The sequence below is a fragment of the Somniosus microcephalus genome, unplaced genomic scaffold (genome assembly GCF_052327205.1).
Source record: "Somniosus microcephalus isolate GS21.2 unplaced genomic scaffold, FLI_Smic_1.0 unresolved_chr2, whole genome shotgun sequence".
Lineage (NCBI taxonomy): Eukaryota > Metazoa > Chordata > Chondrichthyes > Squaliformes > Somniosidae > Somniosus > Somniosus microcephalus.
This window is the reverse complement of record NW_028225180.1, coordinates 79,908,227-79,924,752: the sequence shown is the minus strand read 5'-3', so window position 1 is coordinate 79,924,752 and position 16,526 is coordinate 79,908,227. Positions and strand designations below refer to the sequence as shown.

Genomic DNA, 16,526 nt, shown 5'->3' with positions numbered 1-16,526 from the left:
TGAACAATCTACAGCACCCGGCCTCACCCTATATGAATCCAAGGTTAAATTCCTCCTCTATGCAGATGACCTGGTTCTGCTGTCACCAACTAAGGAGGGTCTACAGCAGAACCTGGATCTGCTAGAGTCGTTCTGTCAGACCTGGGCCCTGACAATCAACCCCCAAAAAACCAAAGTTCTTGTGTTCCAGCAAAGATCCAGACATCAGGGATCCAGAATAAAATTCACACTAGGAACAACTAAAATTGAACAAACCACTAACTACACATACTTGGGCTTAAAAATCAGTTCTACGGGAAATTTTCATCTGGCTGTGAATGAACTGAAAGAGAAAGCAAGAAGGGCTTTCTATGCCATTAAAAAATCAATCCAAATAGAAAACCCAATTGGCATTTGGCTCAAAATTTTTAAATCAGTAATTGAACCAATTGCACTCTATGGCAGTGAGGTGTGGAGACCACTAACACAACAAGAATTTGCAAAATGGGACAAACATCCAATTGAGATCCTACATGCAGAATTCTGTAAAAGTATCCTCCGGACTCAAAGGAAAACCGCAAACAATGCATGCAGGGCAGAACTAGGCCAATATCCACTATTAATTACTATCCAAAAAAGAGCCACCAAATTTTGGAAACACCTAAAAATGAGCAACCCCCACTGCTATCATTACGAAGCCCTGAAATGCCAAGAGAGGACCATAAAGAAGAATACCCTCAGTCAACTAGTCCTGGGACTCAGTGAAGTAAATACTAACACTACTAACAATAACCAGCCCCAGGACAGTGACATCGTAGCACAGAGAATTCGACCCAACACAATTGTCACTAAGCAAAAGGAAAAATATCTGTCATATTGGGCAGAAACAACAAAAACCCAAAACAAACTCAATTGCTACTTGGCCCTAAACAGACAATGCAACATGGCTGAATACCTGACCACGGTAAAAGATAGCAAATTGAGAAAAACCTTGACTATGTACAGACTTAGTGAGCATAGCCTGGCTATCGAAAAAGGCAGACACAGACAGACCTGGCTGACAAGAGAGGACAGGATATGCTCTCACTGCAGTCAGGGAGTGGTGGAGACAGAGATGCACTTCCTCACAGCTTGTGGAAAATATCAGGGCATAAGGGGGAATTTCTACCCAAAATTCACAAAAATATGCTCTGAATTCAAAAATTTGAATGACGACCAAAAACTCCCATACCTATTAAGGGAACAGAGAAATTGTGTAACCTTAGCGGCACACTATGTTACAGCTTGCCATAAACAGAGGGACAACCATTAAATCTAAGAATAGAGTATATATACAAATTATATGAATGTATATTTATACACTCAGGGATATATCTGTTTATACACTGTATGGATAGATCTGCGTTTATGTGTTCAACCATAAATGTTTTTTCGATGCTTTGGCAACATAAGATGTACCTTGTCATGCCAATAAAGCGATTTGAATTGAATTGAATTGAATTGAGTGTTACAGTGAGGGGTGTGGGGTATATCAGAGTGTTACAATGAGGGGTGTGGGGTATATCAGAGAGTGTTACAGTGAAGGGTGTGGGGTATATCAGAGAGTGTTACAGTGAGGGGGTGGGGTATTTCAGTGTTACAGTGAAGGGTGTGCAGTATATCAGAGAGTGTCACAGTGAGGGGTTTGGGGTATATCAAAGAGTGTTACAGTGAGGGGTGTGGGGTATATCAGTACTGACCAGAGCACCCAAATCTATCCTTGGAAAGTGCATGTGGGCATCAGGTGAGAACAGGATCGTGCTCATTTGTGATGCTCTCAATGCAATGGTCAAATAGCCAGCTAACATTCACTTGCCTAGGGGTTACCTACGATGGATGTACCTTGGTGTACCTGAGGCTGGTGGGACTGTTGGCAGCAAGGATCAATGTCTGCAGGAGAGGAAAAGGGAAGAGTGGGAAAGGAAAGGAAAAACCCAGGTGAAAGGCCAAGGGCCACGGCGAGGGGGTGGGGGGTGGAAGTTAGCACCATGGTTCAAAAGAGAAGGCAACATAAATCAAGAAGCAGTGATTAGGTGACGCTAGGCTTTGGTTTAAGGGCCTGTATATTATGGGAGGAAGGGAAGACATTTTGCTCAACAACTTTCTCACCCTTGCTCCAAAGGCGTTGACTCCTTGCTGGGTTAGAGTTTTAGTGGCCTTGCTTGCCCCTTATCACCATGCCCAAGTGGCCATTATTCATGTGTGAGTCTGGAAAGGGAGTGCCGGCAGGTTATTGGACCATTGTAATTGAGCCCAATCTTCACACATGGACACACCCAATTGTGTGTGTGTGGTGTGGGGGAGAGTTTAGTTGAATAATATTCAGGAGTTGGAACTCCGGACAAATTTCCTCCCCAACAATAGTGGCACTGAAACCAATTATAGCACTCCTACCACCCCACTCGCTGAGATCAGCAACGTCCGCCAGCACTGATGGGGGATGGACCCTGGGACCTTTTTGTCTGTGGCTCAGCTGCTCGCCGGATGGAATTGGGAGTTCCTAGTTTTGAGGTTCGTGGAAATGAGGTGTTAGAGTTGCAAGCAGTACAATGAGTCTTAATTTTAACACAGTGTGAGTGCAAGACGGAGGAAGGGTGTGGCGATAGTGTGTTTGGAGTTTAGGAGGAGGGAGAGAGGAAAGTGCAGAAGAGCACTGACTACGGCACCATCAGTAGACAGACAAGAAAGGTGCATTGGGGGGTGCAAGGGGAGGGGAGGATGGATGACCTGACAGATGATAAATGCGAGAGGGGTATTGAAGAGCCTCTCAAATGTTCAAGTCTTAAGGTAGATGTGATTTGTTGGAAAGTGTGTGTTGGAGCATGTTGAGACAGCTGGTGCAGTGGATAATAACTTAGACAATAAGTGGCTCTATGTTTGACAGTTATAGCTGTGATGGTCTTCCATGAGTACTCAGTGTAATATGCTTTGATGCCGTGAAGGTTAGTGTGTCTAAATCACTTCTAACTTTCATCTGCACCAACACGATTGTGCAATAAAGCAGTCATTGAGTTGTTTGCAGTAACTTCTTTAAAGGTCTATACCGCCAGTTATCAAACAATTAAGAGATATAAGATAACCACTCAGAGCAATACAATGAGAGCTTGATGCAATCGACCCAGTTTTATAGTTGGAATCTCCTGATAATCTGAGTGGGTAAAGCCATCCCCAGTGTGGTACTGAGCCATACAGACTAGGTGAGACCGCCAGTCGGTGCTGAGTTAGCTGATCCCAGTCAGGGTGGGCACTACCGTTGGTCTTAGAATCTCTGGTCTAGGGAGGAGACAATTCAACCAGAGTTCCTGATTGCTATTCAGTGACTCCTGCTGGAAAGCAAGTGTGTATGTACAGCTGAGGGCTCGATTGGGCATGGCCCTGATACCGCAACCCCCCCCCCCATGGTTTAATAGCTTGCACACATATAAGGAATGGCCTTTTGGCTGGAGTCCGAGGGAGTGGTAGGCATCCATAAGACTGTGCCCTAGCCAGATTAAACACCATTTTATATCACCAGATCATTATGCAAGTAACTTGTCTGCTGCAGTCTCAGTAAGAAATCTTGCTTTGAAGTCTATTTGAAAGGGGAAGCTCAGAAGTTCCAGCAGGTGTGAGTAAGGCGCCGGGTTTGCTGGAATATAGGTGACAGCGCCGAAAGATTAGACTTGCATACCAATCCATGTCTCAGACTGGCTACGCAGGCCAGGGCAGGCCTGCACTTTGCCAGTTGAGGATTTGGGATCCACTCCTTTCAAACAAATAACAACATTCGAACTTTTGTTGGGAACCCAGGTTTGAATCCCGCTCTGTACCGAGCTGGGTGATTTCAGCAATACCACTCCCTCAGGCTTCAGCCAAATGGCCATTCCTTATATGTGTGCTTGCTATTAAACCATGGGGTTGCGGGGGGAGGAGGGTATCAGGGCCTGTTGTAGCTGACCTCAGTAAGTTAGGAAGGGGGAAAATCACCCACCCTTCCCACTTCGTATTGCTATTCAGTGTCTCAGTGGATGTCGGGAGATTGGGCTCCCCCGCCATGTTCGAATAGCCTGCCTAGACTCACCCGTGAAGGATGACATTGGATAAGGTGGCAGAAGAATGCAGGCGTCCATAAAACCATGCCCCAGCAAGAGCAGGCACTTTCAGGATTGGAAGGGAGAGAGTTAGTAAAAAATAAATTTTTAAGCGAAAAATCATTTAAAAAAAACATGAATTCTGCCCACTTCAGTGAAAGTGTATTTAAAATTACCAGTCAATCCCCTGTGACATTGCACAAGGAAGGGCTGATTTTAACTTTCAGCGGTGGCAGAAAACTGGCGATAGCGGATCGGCCGCCCGTTATGCACCCCCGCCTGATTTTTCTTTCCATTGCAGTCGAAAGTTAGAATCAGTCCTGGGGAGTCAAAACCAAGTGTAATCTTCAGGTGAAGCAGGGGTAGAGGCGGAGGATAATTGGATCAGTGTGCGCAGATGTAATTCAGTCCCCATTTTAAAGTCACAAATTCTGTCCTTATTTTTACAATGCCATTATAAATTCCTATGTATGCATTTATAGTGGAAAAACTGCCTATGTGCGTGTCATGTTGTAATTGTGCCCTCCTGGCAGTAGTGGTACATTAGTGCTGCCACTGGGGGAGGGTGCAATTGCAGTCTGCTAAGATTTTCATCAGCAGTTTCCCTTTTAAATGTGGACACAGACATTTATATAGGAAAAATGTACATGTAATATATTACTGTATATATATTGTCCCTTGGCAACTTACTCCACAACTCTTTGGATGAAAATGTTCGGCCTGACCTCTCATCTTGCTCCTAACTTCCTCCTTTTCAAACTCAAGTAACCTGGGAATTGAACCCTTCACTAGTGTGAACCATTTTTCTGGATCAGCTTCGAAGCCACTGAATGTATTTCACACACTGTTTAATAGCGGAAGTAGCTCATCCCAGTATTAGCCTAGGCAGTTCAACCAAGGGGGTGGGGACCACAACAAGCCCTCTGACCCGATGTTCATAAACCACGCATTTTCTAGGAATCACCAGATAATCATCGGGAGCAGTTGCAGCGCCCCCAACGTAGCACATGACCAGGGAGGTGGAATTCGAACCTGGGGCCCCTCTTGTCTGTATGGCTCAGTATCCACACTGGGAAGTATAGCTACGCATGGGGAGGGGCGGTTCGATCTGCTCACTTTCCACCAGAGTATCCTGGAGACCACGCCATTGTTCGCCATTTCACTTGTTCTTGCTGTTCCATTTATTTTGCTTTGTGCCTCCTGTTGACACAGGTCTATCTGCAAATTCTTGTTCTGTTTATATTTGATCAGTGAAAGATATTTTTACCTGAGTGAGCCGTCGCTCAGTAGCGGCCTGTTTGTTTTCAGGAGGTGGCAAGGCCCAGTGTGTACAGTGGTGCCTTTGTGAGCGCACACCGACCTTACAGGAACAATGCGTTTTTTTCTCAGTGAGTGGCAACAAATCCATGATAGGAGTTATTGGACGCGAAATTAGGTTACCGCCCTAACCGAGTTAAGGCCGGACATTTAGTGCCCGGCACGGAAGTATCACCCCGGCCGCTAAATTCGGCTTCCCGCCCCATGCAATGTCGGGCACTCCACTTCCTGGTGGGATGGTAACCAAGACAGTCGGGGTGTGGAGTGCTGCTGCATTTCAACGCCCCTCCCCTTCAGTTAAAGGGAAGGGCCGCTGCGCACTCTGCTGCATCTCCGATGGCCCACACTAGGCCACCAGGACGGCGTGGTGTCGCAGCTGCAGCCCAGCACCGAGACGCGGTGCCAGGCTGCGCGATGGCGGCCAGGACCACACCACGGAGGGCCGACCTGGAGGTCGGCCAAAAAAGGAAAATGTCGGCACGGGTCATGGCCGCACTTCCCCTTTAAATACCGCCTCGCAAGCAGAGGTCGGCCCAGTTTGCGACCCGTGAGGCTGGTGCTGACACAGCCTGTGGCAGCCTCGTGAGGCGCAGCCAAATTTCTGCTGCAGGGCGGCAAGGGGCCACGGTGGGGCGCTAAGGAGTCACGGCGCACTGCGAAGACACCATCGCTGGCGGCGCAGCGGCCTGGGGTGTTACCAGCGGGGGCACGGCACCATCGGGTAGCACCTCAGCAACGCCCCGCCAAATTTCTCGGGAGGTACTTTTTTTGCCCCCCCCGGAGGCGCTAACGGCAGGTGCAAAGGAGCTGAATCTTTAGCCCATTGTTTGCTGCATTTCCACTTTGTTTGTTTCCCCACCCTCACCTATGTGGCCATTCTTGTTCTTCATGTCCGGATATTTGACTTCATAGGGCATAACAGGTCTACTTGATCTTGTCATCGCCCAACTTCCACACATAACCACTTTCTGCATGGGGTCACTGAACCAGTGATCAGTAGTGGGGCACTGGCTGATTTCCCCCATCTGTCCCTAGCCTCAAAGAAAACTGTAGCACCCCCCTGCTTCCCAATATTCACTTACCTCAGCACAGATGATGGCGGGGGTGGGGATGAAACCCAGGGCCTTCCTGTTCTATGTGGTTCAGTAAGATAGAAAGACTTTGAATTTATATAGCGCCTTTCACGACCACCGAACATCCCAAAGCGCTTTACAGTCAATTAAGTACTTTTTAAATGTAGGAAATGCGGCAGCTAATTTGCACACAGCAAGCTCCCACTTGCAAAAGCAATGCGATAATGACCAGATAATCTGTTTTAGTGATGCTTATTGAGGGATAAATATTAGCCCAGGACACCGGGGAGAACTCCCCTGCTCTTTTTCGAAATAGTGCCATGGGATCTTTTACGTCCACCTGAGAGGGCAGACAGGGCCTCAGTTTAACATCTCATCCAAAAGATGGCACCTCTGACAGTTCAGCACTCCCCTGGGCGTGTCGGCTTGGATTTTGTGCTCAAGTCTCTGGAATAGGACTTGAACCCACAGCCTTCTGACTCAGAGGCAAGGGTGCTACCCACTGAGCCACAGCTGACAATCTAAAACATACATTAAGGCACCGCTGAGATTCGAACTCAGGGTCTCCTGTTTACTGGACAGGCGCTTTAACCAACTAAGCACCGTGCCCGCGTACCCCTCAGTTATACTGTACAGAGTATGATTGTGGGACATGCTGTGTCCTCTTGTACATGTCACAGTCAAGGGGGAGGGGCATTTGGTCATGCTTGTTGCGGAAGGAACCAGCCCCTTACAGCTGTGGCTGATGCTTTAATGTGCCACTGAGATAATTCATTGTTGCAGATGCATGACTAAAGCTCTTTAAGGCTTCCGTCACCCTGTAGGAATGTAGTTTGGGTGGGTTTGTAGTCCTAGGGCAGACAGACTGAAATCCTACAATAGCAGGTGGGACCCTGACAAGGCTGGACAAGCAAACATGGCATAATAAAGCATTTGATCACACTCTTGGGGCATCTCAAAGCGCTTCACAACCAATGAATTACTTTAGAAGTGTTGTTTTGCAGGGATAACATGGCAGCCAAATATACACAACCCGATTCCACAAACAGCAATTGAGATGAATGGCCAGTTAATCTAATTTTGGTGCTGTTTGCTGAGGGAGGAATGTTGGCCAAGACACCAGTGGAAATTCCCTGCTCTTCAAAGAATCTTTTGCTTTCGCCTGAACAGGTGGTTTAATGTCTCACCTGAAAGACAGCACCTCCGACCATGCAACACTCCCTTCAGTAGGGTGCTGGAGTGTTAGCCTAGGTTGTGGGCTCAAGTCTCTGGAATGGGGTTTGAATCCATGATCCTGTGACTCAGCAGTGAGAGTGCTACCACTGAGCCAAGGCTGACAAGAAAGCAAATTGCCACCTAGTGGCAGGAAGGTACACTGACTCAGGTGACCCCTCCCATTTGGAACGGATAAAAAACAATCTCGTACCATTCCCAAAATCATTGGGAACAAGATTATTGATAGCCCAGCCACAAAACCATTTTTATTTATTTATTTTGATGCAAGCCAAGATTTAGTTTAAAAAAAAAATTCTTAAACATTTCAAGGCACGTTATGCAATGCCCTTTTCTTCCTCTCTCGTGCCGAGGTACAGATCCACAGGGAGCCCTTCGATATCTCAACCAGTTCCACATATATGGGCCTAGATAGTGAGTGTTGGCAAGTTGTTTGACTGCAGGGAGGTATCTGATCCAAACCTGATCCTGTCCTCCCCTGATATCCACACAGCACGCCCCCCACGCCCCTACTGCTGTTCCGGCAGAAGTCAGCTAACTCAGCTAATCGATCCTGGGACCATCCTGGTCTATATGGCCCAATTTCACACCTAGGCAGTGCATTGACACGTTGAGGGAGCAGACAATGGACGCACGCTTACTACTGCAGATCCTGGTGGAGTGAACTGAATGAGCAAGACATGTTTTGCCACTGAGCATGTGGGTTCCTTCTCCAGGGAAGGTGGATCTCCCCTGCAGTGGAGGGTTTTTCAAACGGGTGACAAAACTCACTGGGTGAGGCTGGCAGATTGGAGTCAGAGGCAGGAATTGACAAAACTAAACGGAATGAGTGAGGCAGCCCTAGATCTCAAACCACCGACTTTGGCTGGGAGGTTGCAAACTTACAAGTTGTTGAAAGATTGTTCTTTTTCTTTTTGTGATAGTCAGAAAAAGGTTATAATCAAATTAAAGCAAAGTTTTGTCACATTATAAGAGCAGTTGTTGACTTAATGGTGGCAGTAATATGAGACTGGCCCAGCATGCTGTTTATCAGGGAAGCTCGCTGGATAATCACTGGATAGAAGTGGATTTCACCCTAAAACTGCACTTCCCTCACAGCTGTCAAAACACAAGCCTTTTATGTCTTAGAATATAACTGGTGCAAAAAATAATTCTGTTTCCAAAGCAGATTGTTCTGGTCTAGAGTCTTTTTGAAGCTTCAGTGCTCATCAAAGTGTTCAAACTAAGGAAAACAACACTTGCCATTTCAGGCACCCAGATGCTGAAATTCTGCAAGGGTTTCGCAAATCTCCCACCAGAGTTACTGCAGGAGTCCAGTGAAACTCGCATGGAATTTTAGCCCCCCCCCCCCCCCCCCCAACTCCCAATGTCAACATCAAGCATTTCCGTCTCTTGAAGGTACTGATTCCTGCTGGTGAACAATTCCTTGGATGTTATTCTGGCTATCATGCCTCACTTTGTCAGCTGTGGCTCAGTTGGTAGCACCCTCGCCTCTGAGTCACTCCAGAGACTTGAACACAAAATCTAGGCTGACACTCTGGTGCAGTACTGAGAAAGTGCCCTCTTTCAGATAAGACGTTAAACCGAGCAGGTGAGTTCTCTCCGGTGGCCAATATTTATCCCTCAATCAACATCACTACAAGAGATGATCTGGTCATTATCACATTGCTGTTTGTGGGAGCTTGCTGTGCGCAAATTGGCTGCCGCGTTTCCTACATTACAACAGTGACCACACTTCAAAAAAGTACTTCATTGGCTGTAAAGCGCTTTGGGACGTCCGGTGATCATGAAAGGCACTATATAAATGCAAGTCTTTCTTTGAGCGGCCTTTCTTTATGAGGGACCTATGGAAGTGACTATCAGCAGGGCAATAAACCGCGGTGGCCATTATAGCTGAGTCTGATCCTGTCCTCACCTGATGTTCACATTCCAGAAGTATAACAAGTAGGAAAATGATCCTTAGTTGATTTAGCCTTCCCTTGGCTGGGTGCACCAAGACCAAATGCAGAGGCCTAACTACCGTAATCTGTTAACTCAGTATTTCCTGGAGTTTGTAGCTGGGTCTGTTTGGCTCATTTGATCACGGAGCCACTGGGGAGGGTGTGGAGCTTCAGTCATCATCATTAATCTGACAGAAAGCAAGATACAGACTTCTGACGTTTGCGGAGTCTGACTGCTGTTCCTTCTCTCTTCCAGTGCTGTGAGCCTGAAGCAAGCACAAGTAAAGCACCAGCCGAAGAAGCGGCAGCGATTTAGTTTCATACTTTCAGAGACGGGGAAACTACACAAAGGTATGTCCTTTCTGGTTGTCTCCCCTCAACCCTGTAGGTGCAGTGGCGCAGAGAAGAGCTTGTGAACACATCATTGTTAAAGTAGTTGCATATTTCATAAATACCAGCAGTTCTCCCATGGCATTGCTTACAGTAAGTCAGATGATGCACAGCCTTATAAGAACAGGAGCGTTGTACCATGTGATGTACATTGTATTATTCTGCTGCTAACGAGCATTTGTGTGTATCTGATCTGTCCCTTTAAGATCCCAAAGTCCAATTGCTGTAAATTGCTTATCCCCAGGACAGTTAGAGGCTAATTGCTCTTAGGAACATCCTGAAGTTAATTGGAGAATATTTTCTGTTGCTGGGGAAGTTTTTAAAATGTGTGATGCAAATAATAACATCTGAAGTGTAACAGACATATCTCAAAACTAGAGAGAGACCGATAGATTTATAATACATTAAAAATCTATGCCTGCATGCACTTCCTGTCAACTTTTCCCACTTTACATTCCTATATATATGTTTTTAATTGGAACTGCCAATGTTAACTTGTCATGCAGTAATCACACCCTCCTGCCAGTAGTGTCGCTGTGTTGCCTCAGTTTTACATCTCCTGCCTCCTCAGCCTACACTGGAGAGAAATTCCATTGCTTCAACCAACTCTACTTCAAAAATTCTCTCAGCTTTGCTAATTAACTACTGTATAAGTAATAATATAAAATCATACAAAACAAGGATAGAAAGTATCCTTTAAAATGGTGACTGAATTATGTCCGTGCAACCTGGTCCAATTATCCCCTGCCCTTTAATCCCACTTTACCTGAAGGCCATACTTGGACTAATAATAAGTTAATCTAATACCTATGCGCAATTCCTGTCTACAAATTCTTACTTCCTATTGTCACACTTTTGTGTCAACTTTTTGCATTATAAATTCCTATGTCCACATTTATGATGGCAACTGCCTATGTCGTGCTGCAATTTATCTTTGTCCTTTCCTCTGTTGAAGGTGCCAAATGTTGCTAGGGTGCTGTTACACAACTGTTGGCACTTTGTCCAAGTGGTCATTCTTCATGTTTGAGCAGGCAGGCTTTTCAACTGTGGAGGCATCACTCCCAAGACTGGTAGCTCTCCCCAATATCGACAAACGTGCACTCTCAATTCCATAGTAATCAGGAGCGGGACCCCCCACCTACCTTCCCCCTGGTTCAAGAGTACTAAGGCCAAATTTAAGACCACTACTGTCACCCTGATTAAGATAAGCTAATTTAGCTCAGACAGGGTTGGAACCCGAGACCGTCCTGGTCTATATGACTTAGTACCACACCAGGCAGCCACTGAGGTGGAAAGGGAGTTGAAATTAGAATGATAGAAATAGGACAGCACAGAAGGAGGCCATTCGGCCCATCGAGTCTGCGGCAGTTGTTTCGAAGAGCAATCCAGTTAGTTTCACTCCCCCGCTCTTTCCCCAAATCTCTTCAAATTTTTCTCCTTTAAGTATTTATCCAATTCCTTTTTGAAGGCTACTATTGAATCTGTTTCCACCGTCCTTTCAGGCAGTGCATTCCAAATCCTAACCACTCACTGCATAAAAAGTTATTCCTCATGTTGCCTCTGGTTCTTTTGCCAGTCACCTTAAATCTGTGTCCTCTGGTTATCAGCCATTGGAAACAGTTTCTCCTTATCTACTCTGTCTAAACCCTTCATGATTTTAAACACCTCTATCAAATCTCCACTTAGCCTTCTCTGCTTTAAGGAGAACAACCCCAGCTTCTCTAGTCTATCCAGATAACTGTAATCCCTCATCCTTGGAACCATTGCAGTAAATCTCTTCTGTACCCTTCCAAAGCCTTCATGTCTTTGCTAAAGTGTGGTGTCCAGGATTGGGCTGGGGCCGAACTAGTGTTTTATGTAGGTTTAGCATAACTTCCTGGCTTTTGAACTCTATGCCTCTATTTATAAAGCCCAGGATCCCATATGCTTTATTAACTGCTTTGTTAAACTGTCCTGCCACCTTCAAAAATTTGTGCACAAGCACCCCCAGGTCTCTGTTCTTGCACCCCTTTTAAAATTGTACCATTTAGCTTGTATTGTCTCTCCTCATTCTTCATACCAAAATGTATCACCTCACACTTCTCTGCGTTAAACTTAGCTTCTAATAAACAATGCAGCAGGGGTAATACCATTGTTAAGAGTTACGACTGCTTCACCAATCTGGCGACAGACCCCTGACAGTGATAAATAAACCTGTGATCTTCCAGTCAGCATTTTTCCTGCAGTGAAAAAAGGGCTGACTAACACTTTGATCCTTCTGATTTCGACAGATGGCTAAAAAGGAGGACGATCTAGACGTGCTGCTCCCAAGCTGGTCAGGAGCTGCTGCACACGGGTTCAGTATAAGTGGTAGTGAGGATGGGATCTTCATCAAGGACGTGGTGCAGAATTCCCCAGCAGGAAAGAGTGGAGTGCTGAAGGAAGGTATGGTCCCTGCTTTTCAACTGGTCGTCTTCCTTTCCCACACCATACCCTAGTAGTTAAGATTGGAATGGAACACTCTGAACTGATGGTCTGATTCTTAAACAAAGGCAGCCTCCTAGTCCACATTTTATTGTGCAATTTGTTAAAAGAAATTAAAAATTCATAATTACCTTCACTCTTGGAGAATTTGCTGTGAGTAATTTAAAAATAAGCAGCTTATTTAAAACCTAGTCTTCTGGGTTCGTACAGTTCCATAGTCACCATTACAGAATTTAAGATATACTGATGGGTCTCCCATGGCCGTGCTTTGTAAGAACAGGACTGTTACACTATATATTACACAATGTTTTTTTTTACTACGGTAGCTATGTCCCTTTAAAGCTCATTATTTAATTATTGTTAAGTAAATGCAGGCTGAGGTCACTCAGAGTGTAATTGCTGCTTTGTCACTGTACTGGTACGTGCAGTGCAGTGTTGAGTAAAGTCACATTAAAAGGAACTTTTTTTTAACAAGTTGGAATTACAGGATGATGCCACCTTTTATAGCGCGTTAACTGCTTCAAGAAAGAGTGGGTCAGGAATAGTCCAGAGCTACTGGTGCTGTGGAATCTGCCCATTTACATTGTATGGCACATTCCATGACACAAGAGCAGCCAGCACACGCAGGCCTAGCGCTTGAAATCTGTTAGTCAGATTCAAGCTCCAGCTCAAAGGTACGCATCATTATAAGTTGCTTTATACATCGGCCTCTAAGTCACCTGTATCAGTAAGTTTAAATTATTAATTTTCCTCTGCTAATGGACAAAAGGAGCTAAGCTGTTTTGTCAAAAGTGTAAGAAATAATTATGTATTAGCAGATACACAGTTGCTTTTTAATTTCCACGGCCAATTTTCTTTTCTGAAGACACTGACTCTTGCTCCAAGTACAGGGTTTAATGGCACCAGTCTGCCTCCAGAACTGTACCCAGGTGGCCACTTTTCATGTGTGCACTCAAGACAATGAGCATTGGCAAGCTATTTGTCTGTGAACGGGGGAGGCATCACAGCCAAGCCCAATTTTGTCCTCAACGAATGTCCAGAAACACATGCACTTTCCAGCACTGAATATCAGCCACACGAATACTGGGGCACCGAGGCCAATTATAGCATCAGCTGAGACCAAACCCAAGACATTCCTGTGTGTCTCAGTTCCACATTGGACAGTGCACTCACCAGGTGAGCTTTGGCAGTTTCTGGTCCATAGCACCCTTGTTCGTTTCGTGCAGCCTGCTCTTGTCTAACTCATGGGCTGAGCTCGGCTTTTACCATCGTTATTTCAAGTCTCGACACTTTCAAATGTCCTAAGAACCTGAAAGGCGCTACATCAATATGAGCTCTTTTTCCCCTTCCTTTTTAGGTGACCAAATCGTAAGTGCAACTATTTACTTTGATGAAATGGGATATGAAGAGGCACAGAAAATACTACAGACAGTGGACCGACACACAGTGGGACTGAAGTTACATCGGAAAGGAGAAAAGCTTTCTCCTGGGGGAAGTTATTCTTGGGACCCTGAGCGGCTTGGGGCTACAAGTCCAGATGCTGTACTGGTACGTGCAGTGCAGTGTTGAGTAAAGTCACATTAAAAGGAACTGTTTTAACAAGTTGGAATTACAGGATGATGCCACCTTTTATAGTGCGTTAACTGCTTCAAGAAAGAGTGGGTCAGGAATAGTCCAGAGCTACTGGTGCTGTGGAATCTGCCCATTTACATTGTATGGCACATTCCATGACACAAGAGCAGCCAGCACACACAGGCCTAGCGCTTGAAAGCGACTTTTAGCAGATTTTCTGGCTGCTTGACGTTAGCTGGTGAAAATGTGGGGTTGATCTATGAAATAAAGGACAGGCAGACTCCCCGATGACTTAGAGGTGTTGCAGACCAGGAAGGATCAAGATTCCCTCACTGACTGTGTTGAGTTAGCTGATCTGAACTGGGACAGTGGTTTGGGTCACTACAGTTGGCCTCAGCGCCTAGGATTAGGGGAGGGAAAATTGGCCAGGGTTCCTACTCCTGATTGAAATAAGCAACATCTACTGGAAGTGTGCATATGGACAGGATTGGGCTTGGCTGTGATGCCATCCACAGTTGGATAGTCTGCTCACCCACGGCCAGACAAAACATTATACAGGAAACTTTCGATTAACCGGCCCCTAAATAACTGGAACGTTCTATCCACCGGCAAAATTCAGGAGTCGATTCAGGTAACTTTTTTTTTACTTTTATTACTTTTTTTTACTCCATTTGTTGCTGTACAAGGGTGTAGCTGAAGCTGTTGCTAAGCTACAGAGACGCTTGCAACTTGTGCCGATTGTTTTGAAGCTGTGCAACAGGGTTTGTTGCTTTATACGGAGCTCTGAGCTCCGTATCTTTTACTATAGCGTTCGGTTATCCGGAATTGTTGATGAACCGGCACCAGGTCGGTCCCGTCCGTGCCGGATACCAGAAAGTTTCCTGTAATTGGCCACTTGAGTGAGGTACCAGATGGTCACCCAGTAAGGGACACAGCACCTCCTGGAGAAGAGGGGAGGGGAGAAAATTGTAGAGAAAAACAATAAAAGAAATAAAGGGCGGCGTTTATGGCCTAAAATCCTATTCCCCAAAATTCCTATATTTTTCCCCAATAACAGGAAAGGCAAGGACTTACCGTTTCCTCTGCTACTAATGCTGTCCTCTGGAGGCACCAGTGAAAACCACCTCTTCGGTAGGGTCTCAGTGCTCACGTTGGTGATTACACCTCCTCATTTACCTTACAATGCTGCCACAGGTGACAGTGCTGTAAGTTAAAGGTAACATAATATAACACACATCTTTCTCTGTAAAAACAGAATTCCTAACTAATCCCACATTGCTTATAGCACTTCACTAACAACCGTGCACGCTTCACGTCAACTTTTTCTATTAAAAATTCATATATCCACATTTAAAATGGAGACTGCCAATGTAAATTTATCACACTGTAATTACACCCTCCCACCAGTGGAGGTGTTGCAACATCGTGGGTAACCATCTACTGTAGTACTATATCATATTTCCCTTATAAATTTCCCCCATTTTCTCTACGTCTCTCCTGAAGGAGCTGCGTCTTCCTGAGGCCGTACCTCACTCAAGTGATCATTCGTCATATAAGAGGGCGCTAACGGGGCGCAAAGCAACTAGCGCCCGGGCGCGGCACTGCCAACGCCTCCCGCAAAATTCAACGGGAGGTTAGCGGCGGCGGTAACCGTTAGCGCCCCGCGGCGCTGCCCCGGCGGCGATCTTCGGTAGCGCCCCCTGACTTACCACCGGACGCTATGTCCGACGGGGTCGGGGGGCCTACCTGCAGCCAGGGTGGCGCTAATTAAAGGCGAGGTGCTGGGTGGCCATTTTTGTTGCTGGCCGCCTGCTAGCACCTGCCTCCGTTGCCGTCCCTGGCCTCCTGAGCACCCCTTCCCGCAGAGTGCCAGCTGCGCTCCATCAGCCCGGCACTTCTCGAGTGCTGGGCTGTTTTGCCGGCACTCCGATCCCGGTGGCCCAGCTGGGCCCCGGGTCATGCTACGCTAGGTCCCTCACAGCGCCCCAAGAGGGAGGTGGGGCGCTTCCAGTAGCGCCCCATTTAGCTCTTGGGGCGCTACCGGTGAATTTTGGCTGCGGGGGGGGGGGGGGGCTAATTTTGTCGGGGTGCTAAAAGTAGCGCCCCAGTGAAGTTAGCGTCCCCAAAAGGGGCGCAACTCAATTTTTCCCCCATAGGACATACAATGGGACATAAGACTGGAGGAGGTGGGTGAGTCTGGATAATGAATATTGGTAGGCTGTTCAACTGTGGGCAAGGGAGGGCATCACAGCTCAGCATGTTCCTATCCTCATTAGATGTCCACACATATGCTCTTTTCAACAGAATCACTGGACAGAGATCAGAGTAGGTATTCTGGTTGCCCTTTTTTCCCTTCCTAGCTCCCGTACTGCCACACTAGCTGAGATCAGCTAGGACTTTCCCGGTCTGCATGGGAATCTGGCCTGCATGGGAACCTAACAGTTCCTCTT

The 16,526-nt window shown here is 46.3% G+C and overlaps 1 protein-coding gene across 1 annotated transcript in view; it reads left to right on the top strand.

The window, feature by feature from the left end:
* The window catches only part of ahnak (AHNAK nucleoprotein), a 61,593-nt gene that overhangs the window by 25,040 nt on the left and 20,027 nt on the right, over positions 1-16,526 (top strand). The window contains exons 2-4 of the mRNA XM_085976150.1: positions 9,908-10,002; positions 12,312-12,465; positions 13,862-14,052. Coding sequence (XP_085832276.1) covers positions 12,312-12,465; positions 13,862-14,052 — 345 coding nt within the window. The 5' untranslated portion in view covers positions 9,908-10,002. The remainder of the gene's footprint in view (positions 1-9,907; positions 10,003-12,311; positions 12,466-13,861; positions 14,053-16,526) is intronic.